The sequence below is a fragment of the Dasypus novemcinctus genome, chromosome 30, assembly GCF_030445035.2.
Source record: "Dasypus novemcinctus isolate mDasNov1 chromosome 30, mDasNov1.1.hap2, whole genome shotgun sequence".
Taxonomy (NCBI): domain Eukaryota; kingdom Metazoa; phylum Chordata; class Mammalia; order Cingulata; family Dasypodidae; genus Dasypus; species Dasypus novemcinctus.
The window spans coordinates 24,609,007-24,634,963 of record NC_080702.1 but is presented as its reverse complement, the minus strand read 5'-3'; the positions used below and the strand labels follow the sequence as shown (position 1 = coordinate 24,634,963).

The window sequence follows — 25,957 nt, the reverse complement described above, 5'->3', positions numbered from 1 at the left end:
TCAAACTAATCATAAAATGTTGATGGTTACAACACTAAAAACCATTAACTTGTTCATTTAGAGCTATGAAAGAAATCTTTGATATTAATTATATTACTATACTAATGATAATCTGATAATTATCCTTTATTTTTTTTTTTTATTCATTTATTTATTTAATTTCCCCCCCTCCCCTGGTTGTCTGTTCTTGGTGTCTATTTGCTGCGTCTTGTTTCTTTGTCCGCTTCTGTTGTCGTCAGCGGCACGGGAAGTGTGGGCGGCGCCATTCCTCGGCAGGCTGCTCTTTCATTTCACGCTGGGCGGCTTTTCCTCACGGGCGCACTCCTTGCGCGTGGGGCTCCCCCACGCGGGGGACACCCTTGCGTGGCACTGCACTTCTTGCGTGCATCAGCGCTGCACATGGCCAGTTCCACACGGGTCAAGGAGGCCCGGGGTTTGAACCGCGGACCTCCCATATGGTAGACGGACGCCCTAACCACTGGGCCAAAGTCCGTTTCCCCTCCTTTATTTTTTATCAGCAGAACTATCAAGGAAATATGGTGTTTTAAATTAGTATTTTATATTTACATTATAATTCCCTTTAAAGAAGACAATTTCATAATGAAAATTTTAAAAAACACACTTTGGGCTCTAACCAGGATAGGGTTATGGGCTAAACTTACACTACCCTGATGAACCAGTTTTTCTTGGTCCACAATCCACACACCAATGTTCCTGGAACAAAACTATATTGACCTTCATAGTGTGCACTCAACCCCAAATTAAAACTAACCTGGGCATGGAGACAGAAACCAAACTGCACTTACAATTTAGTTTGCCCAACACATGGGGAAGGGGAAGCCACCCTTATTGGCTCTGAAATGGAACTGGAGAACTGCCCCATTGAAAACATTACCACTCCTAACAACAGATGCACCAGGAAGGCAGTCAGCCGTGGGTTTGCAGAAGGGCTGCCACATTGTTTTCCTTATCTTAGTTTACTGTTACTTCCATCAGGGTTTCTGGCACATCACCGTATTTACTTGGAGCTCCACAACTTTAAAGCATGTAGGTGACTCCATATTCTCTCAATGGTCCCGATTGGCCAAAGAAGGCAGGTGTCCCACCCGACATGAACATCAAAGCCAAACCAAGATTTCCCATCTGGGGAACTTCTGCCTGAGCACATGCCCACAATGAAAGGAAGATGTTCTGTCTCTTGGCTCCTGGTTTGCTAGTTGTTCAAATCCAATTCCTGAAAGGTATGAGATTTTGAGGCCATGAGGAGAGAGAACAAACAGGGCATTTAGTCGGGTATGAGCTTTATTTGGACTTGTGAACAGGGAAGAATCTTTGGCCATGGCATGTCAAAGAACGAGTAAGTTAGCGCTGCACAGAGAAATCAGAAAATGACATTCCGTAGGGAGAAGAACAGATTTCTGTTACAGTCACATGAAGCTTACAAATCGGTGTGGAGATGTTTTTACTCTGCTCCTAGGAGAGATGTTTGCTAAGATATTAACAGGCTTCTGATGATTATAGCTTATGATATGATATGCACATTCTTACGCTTCTGAAGAGTATTATTAAACTTTAACATGTCTGGGTAATGCTGGCTGGAGAATTAGGGGGACCTATGGGTACCCTCACTATTACATTGAGAACGTAAGCACGAACCTTGCTTACAATTCATCATGAAATTGGCCATTGCTTAATATGTATGTGAAATGGTATGGAAAACTATTCTTTTTTATAGAGGCATTTATACCTGATTTTCTTATTTTAATGAAAATGTATAAAATCTGATCTAGATTATTTGCTAGTAGCGTATGGAAATACTTTCTAACCCAATTTTAATTTTATGTTTATTCAGAGCAAAAAGTAACACAGAATGGTGAGTGATATTTATTTTTGTTTTAGAGAGTATTTGAACCTGCAAAACCCAATAATATCTGCAAATTGAGTATTAAAGTTATTAAAGTAAAATCAAAATTCAGTTTATGAAATGCTTATTGATGTCGCAAAATAATGTTGTGTTGCAGCTAAAATAAGTTTTGCCTGTTTTTAAAATTGTAAATGTAAATTTCTCAACACAGAGGTAGCTGTTCAGGTTAAATATAGTCAAGATGTGCCAGCCTGAGTTAAATGATTAATGGGATTCTGAGTTTTCATCTGCCTCATTTTTTCTAGTTCAGTGATTCCTTGTGCATGTAGAAATAAATTCTTTAATATGATTTTGGTGCTTGAGAAACATTTTTTGAAAGAGAAAAAAAAAAGAGAGAGAGAAGTCCCCAGTGCATTGAAATTTCTGTTGTGGTATTGGTGAACATTTGCATTAAGAGAATAAAACCCAAATTAATAATCTAATGATTTATATTAAGAAGGAAGTAGGTACAAAAAAACCATAAACTAAAAGGATTTGGACTATATAGGAGGCTGTAGATTTCCTGATGAAATGCTCCTGTAGTTGATATCAATGGTAAAGAATAGGTCAATAGAAAGGTCAATGAGAGCCCAGTATGTGCAGGGCGGGGAGCAGAGAGCACAGCACACTCTGGGTTGAGCAAACACATGATTCTATGAGGGCTGGCACATATTGTTTGACCAGGGGATTCTGGTGCAGAAAACCCAGTCAAGACTACAGGCACCTAAGAAAAACCCAGAAAACAGGACGTTTCTTTGGGCATGCCAAGAGTTTTGAAGATTGGAGTCAAAGGAACATCATGAATAGATTTACATTTCAAAATGTCATTTTATTGAGTGCAAGGAATTGATCAGATGATTACAATGAAAAGGTTACAGACTCAAAAGTGAAATGGAATCCCCTTGGGAATGCACTCATGCATCTGAATAAATAGGTCCAAAAACCAATTGATAATAACTTAAATTATATTCAATATTTGTTGTTCAAAGTCACCATTGTTTTTATACTTTAGTTATTATGCATATCCATTTGTTGGATGTGGGTTTGATGAAAAATTTTCCAGTGAAGAAAGTTCCCATCAGTCCCTTCCTCATTTATTCATTATTCATTTATTTAAAATTTAAAAGTTATTTCTAAGGAAATTTTCGATTTATTTTTAAGTGAATATACACAAAATATATTGGGAGTTCCCATAATACCACATCCCTTATACCAACAGACTGTTACATGTATTAGTGAACCCTTAGTTATTATTGTGGTATATTTGGTACATGTGAAAATTCCTACTGTCCAGTTCTTTGAGCTTGCTTTGGACAACTGACAAAGTGATGATGATGAGCAGGGCCCATCCCCCAAAACAGAGAGATTTTCCAGATGGAGACAGGAAAATTCCTTCCATTGGCTCTGTGATGTCTGGGTACCATCTCATCCTGGTGCTCTCTGTTTCCTTTTAAGATTTATTTATGCAAAAATTATTCATTCATTTATTCATACCATCATGCATCCAATTATTTAGTAATTCTTTAAATCATTCATTCATTCATTTAATCATTCGTCCATTCATCTTTTCCTTCAGTTACTCATTTGCTCCCTCATTTAATTTGTTTTTTCCAAGACAGAGAAAAGTGAGGAATTTTCCATTTTTTATAAGGGTTGGGTCATTTATATCCCAGCTATATTACTTAGAAATTTCTTGATTTTGTGAAAGATTTTTATAATCTCCTAAGGCATTTTTTTAACAATTCGTTTTTATATTCAACCTAGTAATAAAACACAAATCCATGGAAAGTGTAAAATTAATGGTATTAAGTATAAGCACATAGTTGTTCATTCATCACTTCAATCATTTTCAAAGTGTTTTCATTATTCCAATTATAATAATATTATAAATCATAACAAACAAGAAAAACTCATCATCTCTAAATCTTTATTTTTTCTGCTGTACATAGCTGAGCTGCCGGGTGCCTAAGAGTTACCTTCTGAGAGCCTCAATGTTGCTCTAAGCCAAACTCAGCATCTGAATGCATTACCTTCCCCCCAGCCTGGGACATGACTCTTGGGGATGACCCTCCCTGGCACTGAGTAATTACTCCCAATTACTGACTGGTGATGCAACTAGAAAGAGACCTTGAATAAAAGGGTCAACCCAGACCAGCAGAATATCTCAGCCTACATGTAGGATCATGTGTTAAAAATTGCTTTTTGAACTTGAGTGAAACGGGGAAATGGCAAAGGCAAATGAGTTTATATAGCTAAGAGTCTTCAAAAAAGATTCGGGTGGTCATTAGCAAGGTTGTGATTATGCATGCCTCAGCAGGACCCCAGAGACAACCAAAGTAGATTCAACCTCAGGTACTGGTTCCCCTGAGGGCTACAGAGACACATAGGTTCTATGGTCATGGCATATCACTCTGGAGTTCAGTGCCATGTCAGTGGGACCTACTTCAGAATTCATCTTCCTGAGTGTGATGGAATTGTACTAAAGCATGTTATTTTATTTTAAAATATTATAATAATCATATTTATAGTATAATTTTATAATCAGTATTAAAAAGTTCATATATCTAAAACTCTTGAACATACATTGGATTATTAATAGTAGAGGGAGTAGTAGTTGTAATAATAACTTTCATGGTTTTAGCTATTGAATCAGCCCAAGACTAGATGGTTTTAGTGCAATATTCAGGACACTATGAAAACATGATGTAGAAACTCAACTATTTAATTTTTCTTCAGTTTTTCTGTGAATTTATAAATTAGACAAATTAAATTATGGTGTAGGAAATGTAATATACCATCACAGTGAATTATTCCACTGCACATGTTTTTTGCAGTTATATTAACTTAGATATTACCTCGACCACAACTAACCGTAAAATATGAATTTCCATAAAACCCCAAATCATGAACTTGTTCAAGTAGAGTTATGAAAGGAATTTTTGATATATTTACAGTTCTATATTCACTATTACCCACTAATTTTTATTTATTTTATAATATACTCAACTCTCAAAAATGTGCAAAGTTTTAATTTAGTAATATATGTTAACATCATAATTTACTTTAAGGAAGATGATTTCATAGAAAAAAATTAATATTTCAGTTTCTTTCTAGGGCACAGTTATGGAAGAAATATGCACTACCCTGATGAATCAGTATTGCTTGGTCAGACTCCACCTACCAATGATACTGGGGAAAAAATATATATTGCCCTTCAAAACCCACAATCCATCACTAATTAAAATTGACAAGTGAATGGAGACAGAAACCAGAGTGCGCTTATCATTTGGTATTTCCAAAACATGGGGAAGGGTAAGCCTGCCTTTCCTGGCTCACAAGTGACAATAGAGTACTTCCCCTTTGCACACACTACCACTCCTATAATGTGATAACCGAAAAGCGGAGTCAGCAGTGGGTTTGTAGACTTGCTTCCAGATAGTTTTCCTTATGTTATATAACTGGTATTCACATTAGGGATTTGGGGATATCCCCATATTCATGTGGAGTTCACCAAAAATCAATTGAGTATTTTTATTTCATATTCTCTCAGTGGTCCCCACCTGCCCAAGAGGGCAGCCACTCTTCCTCACATGGACATTACAAGTCCATCGTGGATTTCCCATGCAGAGTCTCCTTTGCCTGAGAACGTGCCCACAAGACCAGTGGACATTGTGTCTCCTGGCTCATGACTCAACAGCTGTTATAATCCAATTTTTGAAGGGCATGAGATTTTGAGACCATGGGACCAAAGAACACACCTGGCCTTTAGTCAGGCAGAAGCTTTATTGGTACTTGTGGACAGGGAAGTATCTTTCACAGTGGCCAGTCAAAAAATAAATTTACCACTGCATAAAAGGATATGAGAAAATCACAGGTGTTTATAAGTGGTTTCAGAACAAGAGCACTCCATAGGGTAGGAGAAAAGTGTTCCTGTTATGGTCATGTGAAGCTTACACATGGGGTCGGAGGTGTTTTAACAGCACTCTTAGTAGGGATGTTTTCAAAGGATATTAACCTCCTTTGGGAAGACTATAGTATATATCATCTATGCATTTTTCTCTTCTGTGGAGGGTCATTAAACTTTAACTTATATCTAAGGTCATGCAGGCACCTATGTGCTGAGGACATAGGGGGACTTGAGTCACTCACACTAACACATTCATCATGTAAGTAGGAATCTTTATTACAATTCATCATGAAATTGGCCATTGCTTACTATATATGTGAAATTATAATGACAACTTTTATTCATAAAGATACGTTTATAGATAATTTTCTTCTTTTTATTGAAATATGTAACTGTTCTTGAATATCAACAGGTAGCCTATGGGTACACTCTCTAATATAATTTTGGTTTGATTATTTATTTATATTTTTTCAGAGGCAATAGAAAATAATAGTGATGATATTTGTTTTTGTATTTTTTTTGTAATTTATTTTATTTTATTTTATTTTATTTTTTAAATATTACATTAAAAAAATATGAGGTCCCATTCAACCACACTGCCCCCACCCCCCACTCTCCCCACAGCAACACTCTCTCCCATCATCATGACACATCCATTGCACCCGGTAAGTACATCTCTGAGCATCACTGCACCCCATAGTCAATGGTCCACATCATAGCCCACACTCTCCCACGTTCCATCCAGTGGGCCCTGGGGGGATCTACAATGTCCCGTAATTGACTGTGAAGCACCACCCAGGACAACTCCACGTACCGAAAACACCTTCCCATCTCATTTCTTCCTCCCATTCCCCGCACCCAGCAGCCACCATGGCCACCCTTCCTACACCAATGCCACATTTTCTCTGTGGACATTGGATTGGTTGTGTCCATTGCACATCTATGTCAAGTGGGGGCTTAGATTCCACATGGATACTGGATGCACTCCTCTTGCTTTCAGTTGTAGACAGTCTAGGCTCCATGGTGTGGTGGTTGACCTTCTTCAACTCCATGTTAGCTGAGTGGGGTAAGTCCAATACATCAGAGTATAGGAGCTGAAGTCTGTTGAAGCTCTGGGCCTGGGTATTACATTGTCAGTTCAGAGATTCAAATCGCCTAAATATATCTTAAACCCCAGCACCAAGTACAATTCCAGTAAAGTAGCATGCAAGTCTTGTGAAAAGAGATCCCCTCTGAGTCCAGTTCCATCATGCAGAAACACCAGCTCCAAAGAAGGGCCATCTGCTATGGCAGTGAACCCCATCTGCCATGACCATAGAAGCCGTGGGTCTCTTTATCCCTCAAAAGAACCAATACCTGGGGTTGTATCTTCTTTATCTGTCTCTTAGACTCTGCTCAGTTGTGCATAAGGGCATTCCTTCTGACAACCTCCAGACTCTTTTTTAGAGACTCGTAGCCTTATAAACTCATTTCTCCTTTTCATTTCCCCCTTACATTAGGTCAAACAGCATTTTGAAGTCATGTTATTATATGTAGACAGGGATATTCTGCTGATCCGCATTGAACCTTTAATTCAAGGTAATTTTCTAGTTGCATCTTCAGCTGGTATGTGGTAGTGATCCCTCGGTGCCAGGGAGGCTCATCCCCGGGTGTCCTGTCCCACACTGGGGGGAATGCACTGTATCTACATATCTACATGCTGAGTTTGGCTTTGAGAGTGGCCACATTTGAGTAACATGAAGGCTGTCAGGAGGAAACTCCCAGGCACAATGCTACTCTAGGCCTTGTTCTTATTGCAGGTGTATAGGCTCACAAGCATAGCCATTAGTATCAGGAGCCCACTGTTGGACCCTCAATCCTTCCTGGTTCTTACCGTTGCACCTGGGGGACTGCCCCTGCTCCCCCAGGGACCACGACAGAGATCCCCCGGCCAGGAACCCAGTACCCTCCCAGCTGTTGTTTTTAATTGTTTCCACTATGAGTATATCTAAACATTACCATGTACCCTGGACATATGCCCTGTATAACTCCCTGTCAACCATATATAGCCTATCAATAATATCCCATATCAGTATTCCTCCACCGCCATTGTTGAACCACTCTGATCCAAAACTTCCTGTAAAGTGAAGCCCAACATAATGTCAGTTTCCCTTACTAGTAAAATGGAATAGAGCGATGAGTTTAAGGGTTAGATCTAGAGTACATATTGATTTGGAAAAATTTCTACATCCTATCTTTTTCTTTTCTTTTTTTTTCTAATTATTGAGCTTCTCTTCACAAGAGTCTTAGATCACAGTAGTTCATATATACAATATACAGTACTCCCACAGATCTACCATAAAACCTTTTCTCTTCCACAGCGATAATCTTTTAACTTATTCATGTCATATTTCCTGAAACTGATGTACAGATTCCGAAACAATAGCTTCAAACAAGGTGACCTCTGTGCTTACAATGTGGTCCATACTTTAGGATGTACAGTTTTCTAAATTTTTTAGTTATCCTATGTTTTGTATTATGGTTTACATTATTAGTCTGTCGTCCCCTATATGTTTTTGGTGTAATATTACATGTTTTATATTCATCCTCATGTACTCTCGCAAAACTCCTCTCTTGCCCCCACATTTACCTTGGTTCCATCCATTCCACATCGATTTTCCCCTCCCCTTGGGGCCCACAGCGCCAGCCAATCTCCATTTCCTGAGAAGCCACGTCCAGAGATACTTGCAACAGGGTTCAGGACCTGACTTTCTCAACTGCCCTAATGCCCTGGAAGCCACCCTTTCTCAAGAGAGATACAGTTCTCTCTATTTGATGGCATTAGTCCTCCCCACGATGTGGGTCCACCCCAACTCTCACTTCTTGGGTCTCTACCCAATGGTACAACCCACCCTGGCAAAATGAGCCTTCAGCTATTCCCCCGGAGTCCGTCCCACATCAGACCATCCCCCCTGAGCATCCTAAATTATATTTTAATTATATTTTGATAAGATTTTCTCAACATTTTCCTCTCAACGAACACCTGACACTCTCCTATATTCGTATGTTGCCCCTCCCTCCCACCACTTTTAGGGCAATATTACCCCTCCGCCCATCCCCAGCCCCCCTCAACCCCACAAAGCCCCACCTGAAGGCAACCCTTTGCCCCCATTTTTTCCCTTCTTTGTGCTCATACTTACTGCCAGCTCATCATAGATTCCACCCCTGCAGACGTCGGCTCACATACTTCCTCCACCCCCCGATTTCCTGTAAGCCTCTTTTCCAGTCTCTAGCTCTTTGAGGCAGGTTGCTTATTTCATATCATTGAGGTCATGTAGTATTTGTCCTTCAATGACTGGATTGCTTTACTCAACATAAGGTTCTGAAGATTCATCCATGTTATCACGTGTGTTTGTAGTGTATTTGTTCTTACAGATGAGTAGTATTCCATTGTGTGTATATACCACATTTTATTGATCCACTCATCTGTTGATGGGCATTTGGGTTGATTCCAACTTTTGGCAATAGTGAACAATGCTGCTATGAACATTGGTGTACCTATATTGGTTTGTGTCCTTGTTTTCAGTTCTGATGGGTATATACCCAGCAGTGGTATTGCTGGGTCATATGACAAATCTATAGTTAGTTTTTTGAGAAACCGCCAAACTGTCCTCCAGAATGGTTGAATCCCTCTGCATTCCCACCAGCAGTGGATGAGTGTTCCCCTTTCTTCACATCCTCTCCAGCATTTGTATTCTTCTGTTTTTTTCATAGCTGCCAATCTTATGGGAGTAAGATGGTATCTCATTGTAGTTTTGATTTGCATTTCCCTGATAGCTAGAGATTTGAAGCATTTTTTCATGTGCTTTTGAGCTATTTGTATTATTCTTTGGAGAAGTGTCTGTTTAAATCTTTTTCCCATTTTTTAAATGCATTCTTTATCTTTTTATTTTCAAGATATAGGAGTTCTTTATATATGCAAGTTATAAGTCTCTTATCAGATATATGGTTGCCAAATATTTTCTCCCATTGTGTGGGTTCCCTTTTTACTTTCTTGACAAACTCTTTTGAGGTGCAGAAGGCTTTAATTTTGAGGAAGTCCCATTTATGTATTTGTTCTTTTGCTGCTCGTGCTTTTGGTGTGATATTCATGAAGCCATTTCCTATTACAAGATCCTGTAGATGTTTCCCTACACTACTTTCCAAGATCTTTATGGTCTTGGCTCTTATATTTATGTCTTTGATCCATCTTGAGTTGATCTTTGTATAAGGTGTGAGATGGTAATCCTCTTTCATTCTTCTACATATGAATATCCAGTTCTCCAGGCACCATTTGTTGAATAGGCCATTCTCTCCCAGTTGAGAGGGTTTGGTGGCTTTATCAAATATTATATGGCTATATATATGAGGTTCTATATCAGAACGTTCAATTCAATTCCATTGGTCTCTGTGTCTCTCCTTATGCCAATACCATGCTGTTTTCACTACTGTAGTTTGGAGTATGTTTTGAAGTCAGGAAGTGTGATTCCTCCAATTTCATTTTTCTTTTTCAATATGTCTTTGGCTATTCGGGGCCTCTTTCCTTTCCAAATAAATTTCATAGTTTTTCTAGTTCCTTAAAGAAGGCTGTGTTGATTTTTATTGGGATTGCATTGAATGTGTAGATCAGTTTTGGTAGGATAGACATCTTAATAATATTCAGTCTTCCTATCCATGAACAAGGAATATTCTTCCATTTATTTAGGTCTTCTTTGATTTCCTTGAACAGTCTTGTATAGTTCTCGGTGTGTAAATTTTTTACCTATTTAGTTAAATTTATTCCTAAGTATTTGATTTTTTTATTTACTATTGTGAATGGTATTTGTTTCTTGATTTCCTCCTGATCTTGCTCATTATTGGTGTACAGAAATGCTACTGATTTTTGCGCATTGATCTTATAACCTGTGACTTTACTGAACTCATTTATGAGTTCTAGAAGCTTTGTTGTAGATCTCTCAGGATTTTCTATGTATAGGATCATGTCATCTGCAAATAATGAAATTTTGACTTCTTCCTTTCCAATTTTAATGCCTTTTATCTCTGGTTCTTGCCTCAGTGCTCTAGCAAGTACTTCTAAGACAATGTTAAATAGGAGCAGAGAAAATGGGCATCCTTGTCTTGTTCCTGAGTTTAGAGGGAAGGATTTCAGGATTTCTCCATTGTAAACAATGTTGGCTCTAGGTTTTTCATATATACTCTTTATCATGTTCAAAAAGTTTCCTTGTATTCCGATCTTTTGGAGTGTTTTTATCAAGAATGGGTGCTGTATTTTGTCAAATGCTTTTTCTGCATCTATAGATATAATCATGTGATTTTTTTCCTTCAATCTGTTTATATGGTGTATTACATTGATTGATTTTCTTATGTTGAACCATCCTTGCATACCTGGAATAAATCCCACTTTGTCGTCGTGTATAATTCATTTAATGTGTTGTTGAATACAATTAGTAAGTATTTTGTTAAGTATTTTTGCATCTAGGTTCATTAGAGAAATTGGTCTGTAATTTTCCTTTCCTGTGGTGTCTTTGTTTGGCTTTGGTACTGGGGTAATGTTGGCATCATAGGAGGAGTTCGGCAATGTTCCTTCTGTTTCAATTTTTTGGAATAGTTTCAGCAGGATTGGTGTTAGTTCATTCCAGAATGTTTTGTAGCATTCACCTGTGAAGCCGTCTGGTCCTGGGCTCTTCTTAGTTGGGAGATTTTTAATGACTGATTCTATCTCTTTGCTTGTGATTGGTTTGTTAAGATCATCAATTTCTTCTTTTGTCAATATGGGCTGCTTATGTGTTTCTAGGAATTTGTCCATTTCCTCTAAATTGTCATTTTTGTTGGAGTATAGTTTTTCAAAGTATCCTCTTATTATAGTCTTTATTTCTGTGGGGTCAGTGGTGATATCGCCGTTCTCATTTCTTATTTTGTGTATTTGCATCTTCTCTCTTTTTTTCTTTGTTAGTCTCGCTAAAGGTTTGTCAATTTTGTTCATCTTCTCAAAAAACCATCTCTTGGTCTTGTTTATCTTTTCAAATGCTTTTTTATTTTCTATTTCATTTAGTTCTGCTCTTATCTTTGTTATTTCCTTCCTTCTTCCTGTTGGGTTACTTTGTTGTTGTTTTTCTAATTCCTTCAAAAGTGCAGTTAGTTCTTCAATTTTTGCTCTTTCTTCTTTTTTGATATATGAATTTATGGCTATAAATTTCCCTCTCTACTGCTTTTGCTGCATCCCATAAATTTTGGTATGTTGTGTTATCATTATCATTTGTTTCAAGGTAGTCATTGATTTCTTTTGAGATTTCGTCTTTGACCCACTGTTTTTCTAAGAGTGTGCTGTTTAATTTCCAAATCATGGTGTGAAGTCTGGGTCTGTGTCCCTTGTAAATTTCCAGCTTCACTCCACTGTGGTCAGAGATATTGTTTTGTATGATTTCGATCCTTCTGAATTCATTAAACCTTTCTTTGTGGCCTAGCATATGGTCTATCTTGGAGAGTGTTCCATGTGTGCTTTAGAAGAATGTATATCCTGCTGTGTTTGGATGTAATGATCTATATATGTCTATTAGATCCTGCTCTTCTTATATACTATTCAAATGTTTTGTTTCTTTAGTGGTTCTCTTTTGAGATGTTCTGTCCAGAGTTGATAGTGGTGTATTAAAATCCCCCATTATAATTGTAGATGCATCTATTTTTTCACTTAGTTTTTCCAGCGTTTGCCTCACATATTTAGAGGCACCCTTGTTAGGAGCATAAATATTTATGATCATTCGATCTTCTTGACAGATTGTCCCTTTCACTAAAATGTAGTATCCTTCTTTGTCTCTCACAATTGTTTCTCATTTAAAGTCTATTTTGTCTGATAGTAATATAGCTACTTCTGCCTTTTTGGTTATTGTTTGCTTGTATGATTGTTTTCCAGCCATTCACTTTCAACCTCCATGAGTCTCTGGGTCTAAGATGTGTCTCTTGTAGACAGCATATAGATGGGTCATATTTCCTTATCCAGTGTCCCAGTCTGAATCTTTTGATAGGTGAGTTTAATCCATTGACATTCAGTGTTATTACTTTCAGGGAATTATTTGTGTTAGCCATATTTTGATTGGATTTGTGTTTGTCATATTTTGTTTGTATTATTATTTTTTCCCTCCTCTTTTTGTCTTCTTTGTTGCTCTTACACTCTCCTCCAACTCTCCCTGTCCTGTTTTTTCCTTTCTTTCTGCAGAACTCCCTTTAGAATTTCTTGAAGGGGAGGTTTCTTGTTGGTATACTCTTTCAGTTTCTGTTTATCTGTGAATATTTTGAATTCTCCATCATTTCTGAATGCTAGTTTAGCTGGATAGAGTATTCTTGGTTGGAATTTTTTTTCCATTAGTACCTTGACTATATTATACCACTGCCTTCTTGCCTCCATGGTTTCAGATGAGAAATCAGCACTTAATCTAATTGAGCTTCCCTTGTATGTGATGGTTTTCTTTTCTCTTGCTGTTTTTAGAATTATCTCTTTGTCTTGGGCATTGGATAATTTGACAAGTATATGTCTTGGGGTGGGCCTGTTGGGGTTTATGACCAGTGGAGTGCGCTGTGCTTCTTGGATATGTACATCTGTCTCTTTCAGTAGATTTGGGAAGTTTTCAGCCATTATTTCCTGCAACACTCCTTCTGACCCCTTTCCCTTCTCTTCTCCTTCTGGAATGCCTATAATACGTATGTTTGAGTGTTTTGCATTGTGATTCAGGTCCCTAAGTCCTACTTGGATTTTTTCTCTTTTTATTGACCACTTCTACTATCTGTTTGATTTCCAATGCACTGTCTTCTACATCACTAATTCTCTGCTCTGCCTCTTCTAGTCTGCTGATATTTGCTGCAAGTGTATTTTTGATTTCTTGAATTGTGGTGTTCATTTCCATCATATCTGTTTTTTTTTTTTTGCGTATGTCTGCAATTTCCCCTCCAAATGTTTTCTTCATGTTGTTAACCTCTTCCTTTACTTCATCAAATTTGTCGGTGATAAGTGTTTTGAGATCTTTCATAGCTTGTGTGAAGTTCTGCTCCCCTTCCTGATTTTTAGTTTGTTGATTGGATTCAGCCATGTTTTCCTGATTACTGGTTTGGTTTGTAGATTTTTGTTGCTGTCTGGTCATCATTTTTTCTTGGCAGGTTTAATCAGTTCCTTAGCTTCTTTGTCTAGTCTTGGAGATTAATTAGCTGTTGTTTTTGCATAAGTGTTATATCTTCTCTTTGTCACTTTGTTCTTCTTATTCTAATTTCTTATTGCTGGTTGAGTTCACTTTAAAGGAAAGTATTAGTGCCAGGGAAAGGCAATTGTGTAAGGAAGGAAAAAGTGTAAAGTAGTATTGGTGATATATGTTAACAAAGCAACAATATGAGTTCTGGGAGGATGGAGTTTAGATTCATGTAAATTGTGTAGAGTTATAGCAGTAGGTAGAGTACCTATAATGAGGTAGTCAACTGAATATGGGAGGAATATGGTACGTACTAAGAAGCTATTGTTTTCGTGAGAGAGGGAAAGAGAAAAGAAAAGTAATAGTTTCAAGAGCGGATATCAGACAGAAAATAAAACAAAGGTATTAGAAATTAAGAGTTAGACACTTTGTGGATCAAAGAAAAGGAGGTGGAATATAGGAGAGATAGTAGATGGTGGAGGATATCAAGATGTAGTGGAAAGGGAATAGTGTAGATAGCCAAAATGTATTCACACAGAAATGAGGCAGTGGAGGCTGAGGAAACCCAGCAAATGTGAGGTGTTTCCTGGAGGACCTATTGTATTGTTAAGATAAAATAGAATAAGAAGGAGATGGGGGACAAGAAAGAGAGGAAAAAAAAAAAGACTTTGGGGGATACGCTGGGAGAAAAGACTAGGGGATAATGCAATGCCAGGAATCAGAACATTAAAAAAACAGAATAAAAAATAAAAATAGAATAAAAATAAAAACAAAACAAAACCAAACAAAGAAGAAAAAACGCAAACGTTGAGGGCTCGGACATTCAAGGACCTCAGATGGACCTCAGGGCATGGTGGATTCAGGGATGGAAAGTCTGAGATATTGAGGACTCAAGAGGTGTGAGTCTCTGGGTTGTGGGCCAGCAGAGTCCAGGGAACTCAGACCTGGCAACCTCAAGTCCGGTTAACAGGAAGCCTGGGAGCATCACAGTGCATCACTGCCTTCAGGGATCCCCGCAGCTGGGTGCCAGCCCTATGGGCGAGGTCACATCCACAAGCTCTATCCTGTGTTCTGTACCCTACAATTCACTCACTTACTAGGGTCTATTGTGTGGATATATCACCAATTGTGTGTAACCCACCCTGTGGTCCCCCTGAATGGCCACCTGGGGGCGCCTCTAGGCTGCAGCCAATTTAATGGCTCAGATCAATATCCAGGTCCAGGGGAGGGGCTCCAGCCCCAAACGCTAATAACAGAGTCCAAACCCGAAATTCCCACGCTTCGCAAAATATTCCCCTAATCAGCTTCCAAACGTCTCCCACCCTACGAGACCCTGGTAGCGTCTCTTTTTTGCTATCACTTTAATACTGCTGTAGATCAGCAGCCGGGCTTGGGGGGGGGCGTGACTCTAGGTTGAAACGCTATTGTTTGTGTCCGCAATCAAAAATTCCCCCCGCTTTGCCATAAAACTCCCGTCTGTCTGCCCAAATCGGTCTGCAAGCACCTCCCTTCCCACCAACCCCCCAATAGGCCGCCCAGGGCCCACGAACTCCCCAGTACTGCAGAGCCTCCAAAAAAAAGAAAAAAAAAGAGAAAAAAAAATAAAAACTCCGCCGCTGCGGCTCCCCGCGCTGCAGCTCCCCGCGCTGCGGCAGCGCCAGATGCCACGGCTCCACCCACCCAAGGAGGGAATCTTCCGAGCGCAGCTGGGTTCTACGTGTATATTTCACAGACGCATCCTCTTTGTTACCTTCCCTCCAAATCGATGTCCAGACAGCCCCCGACCAGCAAAAATCCCGAAACAGCCCGGTCCCAAAGAGCCTCCAATGCCGCCTAGCCAACTCCCTGTAGGAGATACTATCAGGGAAGTTCACTCAGCCACCATCTTGCCCCCTCCCCTTGTTTTTGTCTTACACAGTATTTGAATTTCAAAATCCAATATTATTGCATAATTGAGCTTTAAAATTATTATAAGAAAATCGAAACTCACAGCAAATGAATTGATTTTATTCTAAAATAGTGTTGAGAGTCAAGAAATACCTTTTTTCTACTTGTAAAACTGTAAATTTAAGTTTCTCAACATGGAAATAGTTGTTAGGCTTAAATGAAGGTTAAGATGTGTGAGCTTGTCCTATGCACTGGGACTCAGTTCTTTCATCTGCCTCATTCTGTAAATTTCAGGTAGTTGAGAAACATTGATGGAAAAAAAAAGAGAAGGAATCCCCACTTGCAGTGAAGTTTCTATTATGGAATAGATGTACAGTTACATATACAGAATAACTCTCAAATTAATATTCTAATGAGGGTCATGAAGAGGGAATTTGGTGCAATAAGAATATATACTGGAGGGATTTAGCATGTATTTGAGGTCGTAGGTTTCCTGAGGAAGTGCTAATGCAACTGAGATCAGTGGTAATAAAAGGAATAGGTAGGTCAATGATAGCCCAGCATGTGTAGGGCATGGGGCAGACACCTCACTATAGTCTGGGTTGAGCAAACACATGATTCCATCAGGGTTGACATATATTGTCCAGGGCGTTCTGCTGCAGAAAACACAAGCAAGGCTAAAACATTTGTAGGCAAAGACCATGAAATGCAAAGTTTCTTTGGGCATGCTAAGAGTTTTGAAGATTGCAGGCAAAGGAGAATCATGAATAGATTTATATTTTTTAATCGAGTGTAAAGAATGGATTAGATGATTAGAGTGATATGGTTACAGAAAGAAAAGTTAAATGGAATCACCTTGAGAAATGCATTTATAAAAATAAATAGGTCCAAAAATTCAATTCATGTTAACTTATTTAATATTCAATATATGTTCTTCAGTGTCACAAATTGCTTTTATTAATTAGTCATTATGCAAATCCTTTAGTTGGTTATCTTTTTAATGAAATTTTTTTCCAGTGAAGAATGAATTCCTTTGTAACACTTCTTAATTTTTTAATTAGCTGTTTATTTATATTTTAAACATTATTTTTAGGGAAATTTTAGATTTATAGTTGAGTAAAAATGCACAAAAATTATAGGGAATATACATTAGTCCCCCTCCTTTACACCCACATGCAGTTACATGTATTATTTAATGCCTAAATTAATGTGGTATATTTCATACAGGTGACAATTCCTGCACTCCAGTTCTTTAGGCTTCTGTTAAGCAACAGAAAAAAATGATGATGATGGACTGCTACCATCCCAAAAAATGGGAAGTGTTTGTAGTTGAAGAAAGGATAATTCCTTCCATCTACTTTGTGTTATCCTTGTCCTCTCTCAACCTGGGGTCCTCTGTTAGCTTTTAATATTTATTTAATTATTTATGAATTTATTTACTCATGTTTATTTTTTCATTTGTACTTTCACTCATTTTCTCATTCATTTCAGTTTATCTCAAGGCAGAGAAAAGAGATTACTAGATATATTTTTTAGATCAGTAGGCTGTAGATTCAGATGACCTGGGTTCAGATTTCAGCTATATTACATAGAAGCATCATGATAATGCAAAACATTTTTAACCTCTTATGGCATATATATTTTTTATTTTTAAAAAGACTATAATAATGTTATTTATGACATACAGTTATGCTCAGTATTAAAAATTTCATATATCTAAAAGGGTAGCATATATTAAGTTATGAATGGTAGTGGTAGTAGAAGTAGTAATAATAGATTTGATGGTTTTAGTTATTGAACTGGAAAAGTCAAAGTGGTTTTAAGGCAATATTCAGGAACTATAAAAATAAAATGAATCAACGCTAACTATTGGGTTTGTCCTCATCTTTCAGGGAATTTATAAATTGGATAAATAAAAATATCTTGTAGGAAATATCAATTATCATCAGACTGAAGTATTCAACTCCACAATTTTTTTTTGCAGTTATATTGAACAAGACATAGCCTGGTCTTAACTAATCATAAAATGTTGATTTCCATAACACCAAAAAAATGTTAACTTGTTCAAGATCTATGAAAGGAATTTTTGATATTAGTTCCACTTCTATTTTCACTATTATCTGCTAATTTTCATTTATTTTTTAAATTAGCTGAACTAACTTCTGATCCGGGTTATCAGCAGGCAGCATATTGGAACACTTTCTAATATAATTATGTTTTGATTTTATATTTCTATTCTTTCAGAGGAAATTGAGAAAAAGAATGGTGAGTGATATTCCTTTTTGTCTTAGACTGTATTTGAATGTTCAACATCCAATAATATCCCTTAAATTAATTTTAAAATTATCATAGCAAAATAAAAACTCACAAGTAAAGAAATGCTTACTGATCTTGTAAAATTGTGCTGAATAGAAAATGCAGATTGTTTGTAGCTACTGACAGAATAATTCCTTCCACTTGTTTTGTGGTGCCAGGGCCCCCTTTCCTCCTGGTGCTCTGTGATTCCTTTATAAATTATTCATTTATTTGTTTCTTTGTTTATATCTTTATTTGTTCATCCATTAATTCATTCATTCACTCATTCAATCATTCATCCTCTTTTTTTTGGTTCATCTCAAGGCAGAGAGAAGTAAGTGATGATCAGATTAACTTTTTAAAGAAGTGGTCTTTAGACTCTGATGGTCTTGTCAAATTCTAACTTATTTATTAGAAGCTTCATGAAGCTTGTGAACAATTTTTCACTCTGTAAGACATGTTTTTTTCTGAATTTGTGAAGAAGAATATAATGATGGTATTTATGTTATTAGAAAGTTCATACATCTAGTAGCTTTAGTAATAATAGCTTTCATAATTTTATTTATTGAATCTTGAAAACACAGGATAGATTTAAGGAAATAATCAATACTCCTTGCAAACAAATGGAACAACTCTATTTAGTTTTCACTTTTTCTTTAATTCTTTTTTTGTTATCTTTTTATAAAGCATTACAAAAGATGCTTACATCACAAAAAATATACATTAAAATTCAAGAGGTATCCATATACCCTATTCCCCAGCAGAGCCCAGTTTTCCCACAACATCTTTTATTAGTGTGGTACGTTCATTGCATTTGATAAATACATTTTGGAGCACTTCTACACAGCATGGATTATAGTTTACATTGTAGTTTACACTCTCCCTCAGTCCATTCAGTGGGTTATGGCAGGATATATAATGTCACACATCTGTCCCTGTAATATCATTTAGGACAACACCAAGTACTGAAAATACCCCCATATCTCAACTCTTCTTCCTCTTCTCTGCCCCCAGTAACTCTGTGGCCACTGTATCCACATCCTCTGTGAATTTATAAATTGGACAATTTAAATTATAGTGTAGGAAATATAATTCATCATCAAAATGAATTATTCTACTATATATGTTTTTGTAGTTATATTGACGTTGGTATTGCCTACTCCTAACTAATCATAAAATGTTGTCATAACACCAGAAATCATTTACTTGTTCATGTAGAGCTATGAAAGGAATTGTTGGTATTGTTTACATTTTGGCTTTCATTTGTCTGCTAATATCAATTAATTTTTTATCATCCAAACTACTAAAGAAAAGTATGAAGTTTTAAATTAATATTTTATGTTCACCTCATATTTCCCTTTAAGGAAGACAATTCCATAGAGAAAAATAATAACACAATTCAGGCTCTGTCCAGGACATTGTTATAAGCTAAGTTTACAACCCTGATGAATCAGTGTTACCTGGTTCTGCCTGCACACAACAAAGTAACTGGAACAAAAATATTTTCGACTTCAAAGATCACACTCCACCCATAAATTAGGCTTACTATGGAATGGAGACAAAAACCAAAGTGCGTATATAATTGTGATTTCCCATTATATGGGGAAGGTAAACGTCATTTTATTGACTCTGAAATAATACTGGAGAACTACCCCATGCATACACTACGTCATCTGTGATGTGATACACCAAAAACGGGGTCAGCCGAGGGTTTGCAATCTTGCTTTCATATTGTTTTCCCTATCTTATGTAAATGCTACCTACATCAGGATTTTTGGGGCATCCCCATATTCACGTGGAGTTTGACAAAAAAACAATGGAATACGTGACTTCATATTCCCTCAGTCGTTTCCACCTGCCCAAGAGGGCAGCCACCCTAGCACAAAAGGACATAACAAGTCAACCGTGGATTTCACCTAACAATTCTCCTTTGCCTGAGCATTTAAGCACAAGAACAGCAGACATGCTGTCTCTTGGCCCATTATTCACACATTTTTACAATCCAATTTTTGAGGGGCATGAGATGGTGAGGCCATGAGTTTGAAGAATACCCCTGGCTTTTTGTCAGGACATGTGGACAGGGAAGAATCTTTGACAGTGGCAGGTCAAAGAATAAGTAGGTTAATGCTCCACAAAGAGAATGGAAAATGTTAGGTGATTTATAAGTGGTTTCAGAATAAGGACTTTCCATAGGAGAGGAACAGAGTTCCTTGTAGGGACACATGAAGCTTAGAAACTAGTGTGAAGATGTTTATATTGGGGAGGATTACGAAGGACGTTAACAGAAATGGGAAGATTATACTTTTTGATGTCATCTATGCATTCTTACAATTCTGCAGAGGATTATTAAATTTAACATATGTCCAGGTCATGATGGCACCTAAGGGTTGAGGAACTAAGGGGACCCTGGGAACCTCACTATTACATTGACAATGTAAGCAGAAAAATTTCTTGTAATTCATCATGGAATTGGCCATTGCTTAGGATGTATGCGAAATAGTATTGACAACTAGTATGCTTTAAAGAGCAGTTGATAGCTGATGTTCTTATATTGATAAAAATAAATAACATCTGGTAAAGATTATCTGCAAGTAGTATATGGAGACACATTATAACACATTTTTGTTTTAACCTTTTATTTCTCTTTATGCAGAGGAATTAAGAACAGAGAATGGTGAGTGATATTTATTTGTCCTTTAGATTGTATTTGGACCTTCAAAATCCAATAATATCCACAAATTGAACTGTAAAATTACCAACCAAATCAAATCTCAGAATTAATGAAATGTTCCTGGATGCTGTCAAAGAGTGTTTAGTGTCAATTAAAATATTTTTGCATATTTGTAAAATTGTAAGTGTAAATTTCTCATCAGAGAGGTAGTTGTGGTTAAATGTAGGTTAAGATGAGCCAGTTTGAGCTTTATAAGGACTGTGACTCTGAGTTCTTTCATCTGCCACATTTTTTCAGGTTCAGTGATTCCTTGTGCATGTAAATATATACTCTCTCATATGTTCGTGGTGCTTGAGAAACATTTCTGGAAAAAGGAAATAAAAAAGAAAAAGGATCCCCAATGCATTGAGGTTTCTGTTATGGCATAGATGTACAATCATGTGTGTAGAATAAATGTAAAATTAATATTTTAATGATTTCCTTGATGAAGGAACTTGGTGCATAAGAATATACACTGGGGAGATTTGGCCTACATATGACGTCATAGATTTCCTTAAGAAATGCTAATGGGGTTGAGATCAGCATTAATGAATGGAATAGGTATGCCAATGAGAGCTCTGCATGTGCAAGGCAGGGAGCAGAGAGCACCCTACACTCTCAGTTGACCAAATACATGATTCTGTGACGGTTGGCACATCTTGACCAGGGGCTTCTGGTGCAGAAAACAGTGAAGATTATAAGATAAATAAGCAAAACCCAGAAAATATAACATTGCTTTGGCAAGCTAAGGGTTTTGATGATTGTAGACAAAAATAGCATCATTAATAGATTTAAATTTTAAAATTTATTGAGTGTAAAGAATTGATTAGATGATTACAGTGAAATATTTACAGAGAACAAAGTAAAATGAAATTGCCCTGGGAGAGTCACTCATTTAAATAAATACATGGGTCCACAAAGTCAATTTCTAATAACTTATTTAATACTAATGATTTCTTCTTCAAAGTCACAAACTCTATTTAATCTTTAGTCGTTATGCAAATACCTTACTTGGTTGTCTACTAAATGAGAAATTTTCCAGTCAAGAAAGAACTCCCAATGAAGAAGAACACTTCTTCATTTAATTATTTGTTTAATTTTTAAACTTTATTTTTAAGGAAATTTTATATTGATATTTGAGAGAATATACACAGAATATATTTGGAATTCCCATAGAAACAGCTCGTTTATGCCTACATACTCTTACATGTTGAGTGAATGCCTGAATTAGTGTGGTGTATTTGGTACATGTGACAATTTCTACTCTCCAGTTCTTTGAGCTTGTCATAGACAACCAACAAAAGGATGATGCTGCACAATGCCCATCACCCAAAACAGAGACTGTTACAGATGCAGACAGGAAAATTCCTTCCATTTCATCAGTGGTAACTGTATCCCCTTTCATCATGGTGCTCTCTGTTAATTTTAAGATTTATTTATGTAGTAATTATTGATTGATTGATTCATTCATTCATCCCTTCCTTCATCCATTGATTCATTCATTCAGCCTTTCATTCATTCACTCATTCCTTCTGTCATTTACTTGTTTTCTTTCAAAGCAGAGACTAGCAAGAGATTATTAGATTAGCTTTTTAGAAGGAGAGGTTCTAAAGTCAGATGCACTGGGTTCATATTCCAGCTATATTACTTAGCAGCTTCATGATTTTGCAAATGATTTTTAGTTTCCTAAGGCATGTTTATTTCTTTAAAGAATAACATAATAATCATATTTATAACACAATGTTATAAGTATTAAAAAGTTCACATATCTAAAAATCTTGATATATACTGTATTATTAATAATAGTATTATTAGTAGTAAAATTAGTAGCTTTCATGGATTTAGTTATCGAACCTGGCAGGGACAAGTTTGTTTTAAGGCATTATTCAGGACATTATGAAAACAAAGCAGAGCAACTCAACTATTGAGTTTCCCCTCTGATCTTTCTGTGAATTTATAAATTGGACAATTTAAATTATCATGTATGGAATATAATTCATCAACACAATGAATTATTCCACTGCAAATGTTTTTGGTATTTATGTTGGTCTAGATACAGCCTGGACACTAATCATAAAATGTTGTTTTCCATAACAACAAAAATCATGAACTTTTTCAAGTAGTGTTATGACACGAAATTTTGATATATTTAAAATTCTCTTTTCACTATTACCTGCTATTTTTCATTTAATTTTTTAATAACCTGAAATGTCAAAAGTTTGCTAAATTTTAATTTAGTATTATATAGTAACCTTATAATTCATTTTAAGGAAAAGAATTCCATACAGAAAATTAATAAGACATGTCAAATTCTGTCCTGGATGTGGTGAAGGTTTCAATATACATAACCCTGATGAATCAGTATTACTTGTTCAGGATCCACCCTGTAAGGTTACCAAAAAAAAAAAATCTTGCCCTTCAAAGCCCACACTGCAACTCTAAATAATATTCATGTGGTAATGGAGACAAAAATCAAAGGAAACAAAAATATTATTATTATTTTTTCCAAATAAGTGGGGAAGAGAAGTGTCCCTTTATAGAGTTACAAATGGCCATGGAGAACTGCCCCATTGCACACATTAGTACACCTAAGATAGGATACACCCAAAAAGGAATAAGCAGTCGGTTTGCAGCAATGCTTCCAAATTGTTTTCCTTCTCTTTTTTACCCTGCTACTCACGTAAGGGTTTTGGGGTAACCCCCGAATTCATGAGGATGTTGACAAAAATCAATCAACTCCGTGACTCCATCTTCTGTCAACAGTTCTCACCACCCAACAGGCAGCCACCCCTCCAATATAGACTTGACAAGTCAACTGTGGATTTTCCAAAAGGATTCTCCTTTGCCTGAACACATGCCCACAAGACCAGTAGACATGCTGTCTCTTGGCTCTTTCCTCGCCTGTTTTTAAATCCAATTCTTGAAAGGCGTGAGATGGTGAGGCCATGAGATTTAAGAATATACCTGGCTTTTTGTCAGGCAAGAGATTGAATTGGACTTGTGGACAGGGAAGAATCTATGACAGTGGCAGGCCACAGAATAAGTAAGTTAATGCTCCACAAAGAGAATGGAAAATGTCAGGTGATTTATAAGTGCTTTCAGAACAAGGCATTCCGAAGAGAGAGGAAAAAAGTTCCTTGTAGCAACATGTGAAACTTAGAAAGTGGAGTGGAGATGTTTTTAATGTGCTCCTAGAAAGGAGGTTTACGAAAGTCTTTAACAAAAATGGGAAGATTAAATTTTTTGAGGTCATCTATGCATTCTTACCAGTCTAGGGAGGATTCTTAAATTTACACTATGTCTAGGTCATGATGGCACTTAAGAACTAAGGAAATAAGGGGACCTTGGAACCTCCTATTTAATTGATAATGTAAGAAGAATATTTTCTTGCAATTCATTATGGGATTGGCCATTGCTTAGTATGTACGAGAAATGGTATTGTCAAATATTAGGTTTTGTAGAGGTAGTTAGAGCTTATTTTCATATTTTAATAAAAAATCTATAACATCTGGTCTAGATTACCTGCAAGTAGTGTATGGAGATACATTCTAATGCATTCTTATCTTTACCTTTTCTTAATCTTCACACAGAGGACTTAAAAAAAGACAATGGTGAGTGATATTTATATTTCTTTGAGACAATATTTGAATCTTTAAAATACAATAATATCCACAAATTGAGCTTAAAAATTACCTCAGCAAAATCAAATCTCAAGAGTTATTGAAATGCTTATGGATGCTGTCAAATAGTGTTGAGTGTCAATTAAAATATTTGCTTATTTGTAAAATAGTAAGTGTAAATTTCTCATCAGAGAGATAGTTGTGGTTAAATGTAGGTTTAGATGAGCCAGGTTGAGCTGTATGAGGACTGGAACTCTGATTTCTTTCATCTGCCTTATTTATTCAAGTTCAGTGATTCCTCGAGCATGTAAAAATATACTCTCTAATATGTTCCTGGTGCTTGAGAAACATTACTGGAAAAAGAAAATAAATGAGAAAGATCCCCAATGCATTGAAGTTTCTATTATGGTATAAATATGCAATTGCAGGTGTAGAATAAATGCAAATTTAGAATTCTAATGATTTCCTTGAAGGAAGATCTTGGTGCATAAGAATATACACTAGTGAGATTTCGCCTACGAAAAATGTCATCGATTTCCTTAAGAAATGCTAATGGAGTTGAGATCAGCATTAATGAATGGAATAGGTATTCAATGAGAGTCCCACATGTGCAAGTCAGGGAGCAGAGAGCACCCTACACTCTCGGTTGACCAAATACATCATTATATGATGGTTGGCACATCTTGACCAGGGACTTCTGGTGAGGAAAACAGTCAAGACTATAAGGTAGGTAGGGAAACCCCAGAAAATATAACATTGCTTTTGGCATGCTAAGAGTTTTGAAGACTGTAGACAAAAAGAGCATCATGAACAGATTTAATTTTCAAAATGTCATGTTTATTGAGTGTAAAGAATTGATTAGATGATTACATTGAAATGTTTACAGAGAAAAAAGTACAATGCAATCCCCCTGGGAGGTTCACTCATTTATATAAATAAATGTGTCCACAAAGTAAATTTGTAATAACTTATTTAATATTCAATATTTGTTCTTCAAAGTCACAAATTCTTTTCAGTCTTCAGTCATTATGCAAATCACTTACTTGGTTGTCTATTAAATGAAAAATTTTGAGTTAAAAAGAACTCCCATGTAGCACTTCTTCATTTAATATTGGTTTAATTTTTAAACTTCATTTTTAGGGAAATTTTAGATTGATATATAAGAGAATATACACATAATATATTTGGAATTCCCATAGAAACACCTCTATTACACCTACACACTCTTACATGTTTTAGTGAACTCCTCAATTACTGTGGTATATTTGGTACATGTGACAATTTCTACTCTCCAGTTCTTTGAGCTTGTCATAGAGGACTCACAAAATGATGCTGCTGCACAATGCCCATCACCCAAAACAGAGACTGTTACAGATGCAGACAGGAAAACTCCTTCCATTTGCTCAGTGGTAACTGTATCCCCTTTCATCATGGTGCTCTCTG

The 25,957-nt window shown here is 36.6% G+C and overlaps 1 protein-coding gene across 1 annotated transcript in view; it reads left to right on the top strand.

Annotated features, from left to right (window-relative positions):
* Nucleotides 1-25,957, top strand: part of LOC131276690 (golgin subfamily A member 6-like protein 7) — a 152,984-nt gene that overhangs the window by 69,126 nt on the left and 57,901 nt on the right. The window contains exons 17-20 of the mRNA XM_071212774.1: nucleotides 1,853-1,873; nucleotides 18,134-18,154; nucleotides 20,838-20,858; nucleotides 24,485-24,505. Coding sequence (XP_071068875.1) covers nucleotides 1,853-1,873; nucleotides 18,134-18,154; nucleotides 20,838-20,858; nucleotides 24,485-24,505 — 84 coding nt within the window. The remainder of the gene's footprint in view (nucleotides 1-1,852; nucleotides 1,874-18,133; nucleotides 18,155-20,837; nucleotides 20,859-24,484; nucleotides 24,506-25,957) is intronic.